General features: G+C 42.0%; 1 protein-coding gene across 1 annotated transcript; it reads right to left on the reverse strand.

Annotated features, from left to right (window-relative positions):
* Window positions 1–599: 599 nt before the first annotated feature.
* Window positions 600–6539, reverse strand: CUNH16orf78 (chromosome unknown C16orf78 homolog). Its single transcript, XM_039352474.1, has 5 exons — window positions 6308–6539; window positions 4898–5041; window positions 2041–2197; window positions 1317–1710; window positions 600–913 (listed from the first exon to the last, which is right to left on the reverse strand). The coding sequence occupies exons 1-5, from the start codon at window positions 6404–6406 to the stop codon at window positions 766–768; spliced, it is 942 nt and encodes a 313-aa protein (XP_039208408.1). The 5' UTR covers window positions 6407–6539; the 3' UTR covers window positions 600–765.
* Window positions 6540–7177: the final 638 nt, after the last annotated feature.

The raw sequence follows: 7177 nt of genomic DNA on the forward strand, positions 1-7177 counted from the left end.
GGCTACATTGGCAAAAAATTCTGAGAGTTGCAGTCCCAAACTCTTTGAGGCCCAGCAGGTTGTAGATCCTCAGTTTGTAAGGATATGAATGAGCAATCGGCAACAGCCTTGATGAAAAGAAATGCCCTGACATCTAATATTTTGAAAGAAACCTGGTTTAACATGACATATTTCAGATATTTCAGACCTCTTGGTATCCTTTCCTCCACTTTTCTTCTTCTCCCTCTCCCTCTCCCTTTCCCTCTCCCTCTCCTTCTCCTTCCCTCTCTCCCTCTCCCTCTCCTCTCTTCTCCTCTCTCTCTCTCTCTCCCTCTCCCTCTCCTCTCTTCTCCTCTCTCTCTCTCTCTCCCTCTCCCTCTCCTACCCTCTCCCTTTCCCTCTCCCTCTCCCTCTCCCTCCCCCTTTCCTCTCCTCTCCCTCTCCTCTCCTTTCCCTCTCCTCCCCTCTCCCTCTCTTCTCCTCCCTCTCTTCTCCTCTCCCTCCCCTCCCCTCCCTCCCTCTCCCTCTCCCTCTGCCTCTCCTCTCCCAGCTTCCTGATATTAACCAATATCAGGAAACAATTTCACTTGCTTACAATTTTACTGACAGTAAGTGTTGGCTTTGTTTTTTAAACCATTGCATCGTTCATCCTTTCCCAAAAAAAGTCTTTAGTTCCTGGTTTTTCATTTCAACTGAGAAATTGATTTGTTCTTTCCCAGGCAGAAAAGTCTCATTTTCTAAGCAACACACAATCTACAAGCAGCCAAGTTTGGAGCAGAGATACAGCTACAGAGCTCGGTGGGGTTTTAGTGAGAGTATGGAGCTCGCGTCAATTTCAGATTCTTTCATATGGGGGTGCAAATCTATGTAAATCCCAGATTCTTTACACAGCTCCAGCAAAGTGTCAATATTGCTCTGAGACAAACGAAGATACCTGTGCAAAGAAAATAAAAGGATAAGATGCGTGTCATGCACTTGATCGCCAAGGGTTATTTAATTTCTTGCACCTTATGGGTTATGTTTAATCATAACACAATGTCAGCTACAGGGACCAAATATAGCGACATACAGAACTGAAGATACTATATAATATAGGGGTCCAGGATGTGCATGCTAACGCTTTTCTACGTTCAGTTGGCCACGGAGAGAATGCAACCCCAAATTTGCTGAAAATAAAATGGGAAAAACTTTCGGAATAGTTTGAGAGTCCTGCAAATAGCCCCCTGGGGATAGAGCATGCTCAGGGACCATGAAGCGCTAATGCTTTGCTGATATGGGGACAAGGTTGACCAGAAACATGGGAACGGGGGGAATGAAACTATGATGAAGTTGCTAACCTGCAGCTCAAAATTTCTTCAGGTTTAATCTCGGGCAACGGCAGCGGGATTTTGAAGTTCTCGTCCTCTCTGTCTTTGTCAAGCATGCTTTTGAGCTTCTTCTGCAAGGTGGTGAATCCAGTGGGGGGGCTCTGAACGTAGAGAGATGAAATAGAGAACTTCTCTTTTTTGGTCAGCAGGCGTTGCAAAGAAGGGAACAAGGCCACCGCCTCCTGGAGAGAGATGGTGTTTTCCAGATTGGATTGCTTCCTGTTGCTGGTCTTCTGAATCTCCTTGTTGGGGGAGGCTGTGCTGCGGATGCTGTTTCGTGGAGCATTTGCGTTTCTGGCTGAAAGAGTCTGAGTAGGCAGATCCATTCCGCTGAAGGGGGTCAGATTGTTGGAAGGTTTCCGGTCTGGGGAAAAAAGTCAAGAATGTGATGCTTGGGAAAAGAGCCGCCCATCAGGCATTCATCTTTCTTAGAGAAGAATGGCAATGCTCCAAACTTCTGTGAGCATAATTGATGGTCAGGACCACGGGAGTTGTAATCTAGCAACATGTGCAAGGTGTCAAGTCTACGTAAGCTGGAGATCTCTACTCCAATATCGGGGTTTCTACAATAGAATTTTCAGGAGCTACTTTTCTTCATGGTGAAGAAATTTACTAGGGTCTGCCGTACAGTATTTTATCTACTACATCCTTGAATATGAGCCTTCTAGTGGGGAGAAACCTGGCCATTTCCTACCATAGATGGGTCTCTTGGTTGGTTGTCGTAGAAAGCTCACAAAGTTGGACAGATGGTCCCCAAACTGGCTCCAAGGGATGTCCACTGAATCTTTCCCAGAGATGGGATGGGTGTCTGTTATAGTTTGACCTTGGCTGGACCCAGGATAATTGGAAGTCTTGAAAAGAGGGAAGGAATACGATGCTGTTACTGATGTTCTAGGTTGATCTCTCTCTTTTAGACTTCTAAGCCACCCCAAAAAGATGCTGATGATTTGCTTTGTATACACACCTTATAATTTTTTATTGCTTGATACACTGATAGACCTCTTCCTATTCTGAAACATTTTGGGGAATTTACAATAAAAATAGCAATAGCATACATAATAAAAACAATACTCAAAACCCAGGTTCATCTTTTCCAGCAATATGAAAACCAATACATTATGCATTAAAAGTTGGGAAGAGTGAGGGAAAAAAATCTTCCAATGTTCAACCGGAAAGATCTGGGTGAAGAACTATGGTTAATTTATATCAGTGGAACAATAGATTATTTGTGTAATTTGTTATCTGGCCCTAGCTCTTTTTTAAAAATGGGTAGTTTGGCTTATCCTGAGCCCAATTCACCAGGTAAGCCCAACTGATGACATTCGTGTTCTCCTAAGGTGCTGATAAAAACAAAGGGCATGCTTTCTCAAGAATGACCACGATGGTTGTAATTCAACACTTTTACAAAGCACCCGGTTGGAGAAAGTTCTTCTAGAGCAGACATGTCAAATTCGTGACATCATGTGACATTGCGCAACATATCAGGATGGTTTTACCATTGCCGGCAATGGGGTGGGCGCGGCTTCCAGATGACGTGTCCAGCTCGGGGGCCAGCCTTTTGACACCCCTGTTCTACAGCAGGGGTCTCCAAACTTGGCAACTTTAAGACTTGTGGACTTCAACTCCCAGAATTCCTTAGCCAGCTTGTGGACTTCAACTCCACTTCTGGGAGTTGAAGTCCACTAGTCTTGAAGTTGCCAAGTTGGGAGACCTCTGTTCTAGGGGTTTTGGGTTGGCTCTTTCAGGAAGCAGACCACTGGCCCATATAGTACTCATGGTTATGACCCAACCAAGCAACCTGCAGATGTTGGCAGAAAGTTTAAGAGATGTGTAATTCTTATTACAATGCACTTGAAGTGGTGTCCTCACGACCACTTAAACCGATCTCCACCTGCGCTCCAACTGAGACACGATTTCCCTTTTCATGGGCAGCTGGTGATTAAACCTGCTTCTTCTTTAAGAAAAAAGAACTACTTTCTCTCTTTTAAAAAAAAAGCCCATTCATGAGGGGAAATGAGAGACAGATGGCAAACACAGATAAATGTTTCCCAAGAGATGATAATCTGCTACTTAAGGAAAATACGATCTAAGGGACTTAAGGAGCAGTGGTGATCTCTCTCTCTTTTTTTTATTTGAAAAGAAGATGATGGATTTACAGAATTTTTGGGATGGGCGGACAATAATTATTTCCCAAAGTAATAGATTGTTTGGGCAGTAGGCAAAGAACCAGTTGGAAAGGGCTGGTTTTAATTGATGCGTTTTTAACACCATGCTACATTTTAATACAAACTGAAACAGGAGGATGCTGACAATTGAAAAGCACAGATGCAAATCAAAGGTGAGCACATCCTTTATCCCCCCTTTAATTTTAAGGTTCCATTTACCTTACCAAAAACCATTACAGGTTTTTTTATATAGTGTTTCTACAGCATAGGCTAGGAAAGGCAAACATACTGTTACATGCATCCCAACGTTTTGAAAGGAAGAAGAAGCAAGGAGAGTGCAAAATTAGGCTTGTTAGCTTTCCAAAAGTTACTTGCCCTCTTGGGAGGTAAAGATACATTCCAGCTTGGAGTCTGTTCAGGGGAGGAAACATCTGTGGTCAAACTCTACATCCATATCTGCCATTTCCCAAAGGAAGGTGGACAGTCTGGTGAGTTTCTTGTAATATAGGCAATCAGCAATAAAGTACTTGGATCTACTCACTGAGTGGTTTTGACTGATTGCACCTCACATACAAAATTGTGGGAACCTTTTGGGAAAAGTATATTTTTGAGGTTTGATGGCTAATAACACCACTTTTTTGGAATTATATATCAATGGAAAGATAATTTAATCAAGAATGCAATGCAACATAGTTTGTTCAATTGTCTGTATTGTATTCTATGAAAGGTTATAGCCAAATGACAAGAAAAAGGAAGCACAACTTGTTTAGGTTGATACCAGGTAGCTTTCCTTCATCTGATTGTAGCCAATGAGCATGAATGTTTAGAGAGCCAATCAGGTGTCATCTTGTTTTAGCCATGAGCCAATCAGATCACAGTAGGATTCAGTTATTGATGTCATGGATTGAAGCTGAGAGGAGGACATGTGTCAGTGGGTTATGTGATCGCTATCAAGTTGGTTGGTTTTTTGTGTGTGTGTTCTTTCATTTAGTGAGCTTGGGAAACATAATAAAATTAAAGTTATGGTGCAACGAGTTGACTGGTCACCCAGAAAGCGATGTAAAATAGCATTATTAAGTGAACAAGGCTACGGTTATCAAGAAATTAGGAGAAAAATGGGTGGAAACTTAACCAAAGGTGGCATTTCTACTGTACGCTTTTTCCCAAAAGGTTTCCATAATTTGGGCCACTCCGGTAGGAGGATTTATTTCCAATTATATACGTTGGGGAGCGTTGTGTTACCCCAGTGAAAATTCTGCATTGCTTCCATTCAGCAAGCAACCATCTCACACTGTGTCTCTCACACTTTCAATGGGCCACGGGACCAAAGACTCCTATGGAAGTTTCTTTCCTCTTGCTGATGTAATTTCCAAAGTGCATCAGTACCTTATAATACACTGTTTTGTAGGAGGATGTGGGGGAGATCGATGCTTGATTCCTAAGCCACCGTTTCACCTTTCTTTCTTCTTGTAGCAGGAGATTTTCATTCATCAGTTTCATGGAATCCAGCGATCGTCTAATCTTCTTCAGCTGAAGGATTGGGATGGAAAGTTGGTTAATCTGGGTTTCATAATAATAGTAATAATAATAATAATAATAATAATAATAATAATAATAATAATAATAATGTCAGAAGGGACCTTGGAGGTCATCTAGTCCAACCCCCTGCTCAGGCAGGACACCCTATACCCTTTCAGACAAATGGCTGTCCAGTCTCTTCTTAAAAACTTCCAGTGTTGGAGCATTCACCGCTTCTGGAGGCAGGTTGTTCCACTGGTTAATTGTTCTAACTGTCAGGAAGTTTCTCCTTAGTTCTAGGTTGCTTCTCTTCTTGATCAGTTTCCATCCATTGCTTCTTGTCCTGCCTTCAGGCACTTTGGAGAACAGCTTGACTCCCTCTTCTTTGTGGCAGCCCCTGAGATACTGGAGCATTGCTATCCTGTCCCCTCTCATCCTTCTCTTCATTAAACTAGACATACCCAATTCCAGCAACTGTTCCTTATATATTTTGGCTTCCAGTCCCCTAATCATCTTTGTTGCTCTTCTCTGCACTCTTTCTAGAGTCTCAACATCTTTTTACATCGTGGTGACCAAAACTGGAGGCTGTATTCCAAGTGTGGCCTTACTAAGGCATTGTAAAGTGGTATTTGTTTCACAACACAAACAAACGTCCGGAAATATTCATAAAGAGCAACCAAGATTTCAATAATGGATTCTGGTGATCAGGAGATTGCCTCCCCCATTTTAGCATGCAAAAAAAGTTGGAAAGGGTGCCAAATTTTGGAAAAACAATGAAATATCAACAGCAAAAGATTAGATTATAAATTTAACCAGAAGTAGTAAAGCCAACCGGTTACAGGCTGACTCTATAAACCGCTTAGAGAGGGCTGTAAAGCACTGTGAAGCAGTGTATACGTATTGCTATTAAGATGGTGGGGGGAGGTTTAACGGCTTTTCAAGAAGTAGCTTGTTGGTTTCCAAAACTCCTGTTATTTTTTCTAGTGGATGCGGATTTGGAGAAGGTTAGCTGGTACCGTTTCTGAAACATCTGTTAGACGAGAGCAAACTCTGATCACCCCCTTCACAGAATAACCTCTTCCAGGGTTCATTCTTAACACGTGCCTCTTTCTTATCGCTGCAATTGCACTTGCCTTCTTCTTTTCAGGCTTCGGATGTTGATTTCTATTCCAGGCTGCAGATTTGAGCCATCTGCTCCTCCAAGAAAATCAGGCTTTCACCTTCCACCAGCTGGTGGCAAAAAGCAAATGCAGATACAATGGATTTCACGCTGCATACCTGAAATATCTCCCTGTCATTGGATACTCTCAGAGCTTTTGCTCTTTTGTTATCGAGCCAATTCATAGGCCCTATTGGCGCCCAGTTCCTTTCAGTCATGGTTCCCGTTTTGCAGAAGGAAAAACTGCAGTTGTGGAGTCATGCCAAAAGCACGTGGAGAGCATAGAGGTCACTTGCAATCTGCAATCTACATCCTTTAGCTAATGGTACCCTTTCCTGCTGAAAACCATTAGCTGACCTTGACATAGTCTTCTCTAAAGAACTGTGATGCAATAATCTGTGTTCTCGTCCATCTCCTGGGAGGGTTGCCTTGGCAACCAACCTGAAAACATGACTGTGGCATTATTATTAGAGGATTTGCCCAAGATAAATAACCCATCTTTGCTAGAAATTGTGTCTCATTCTTTGTAGCTTTTTCCATTGGAAATAATGACAGTAATAGTAACAATAATTGTTAACGATAAATGGACTGTTCCTCCAATTGGGGATCTGTACCTTCTGGGCTGGCTTCCTTGGCTTTCAAGATGTATATTGTTGATTTGTTAAAAAAAAAATCAATTAGCCATGCATGGTTAGTTGATTTTATGGAGTTTGTTCTTTTTATTGTAGAGTGGTTTCCTGTTTGGCATTCAACTCTTTCCTTGGAGTGAGAGCTGCCTGGATTTTAATGTGTCTCCTTTGTTCATATTTAGGAAAAGTTGGTCATGGAGAAAATCTATCTATGAGGTTTCCAAGAACCAATAATGACTTGATAGCACATACTCATAATTTGTACATTCAAATTCAAATCATATCCCTTCGTTTCCATTCTGTGCTTAGTTCTTAAGTGTAATAGCAATCTTCTTCATCATCATCACCATCAACATCACC

Source organism: Crotalus tigris, unplaced genomic scaffold (assembly GCF_016545835.1).
Source record: "Crotalus tigris isolate CLP2741 ecotype Arizona unplaced genomic scaffold, ASM1654583v1 scf7180000018432.44079421565:4894166, whole genome shotgun sequence".
Lineage (NCBI taxonomy): Eukaryota > Metazoa > Chordata > Lepidosauria > Squamata > Viperidae > Crotalus > Crotalus tigris.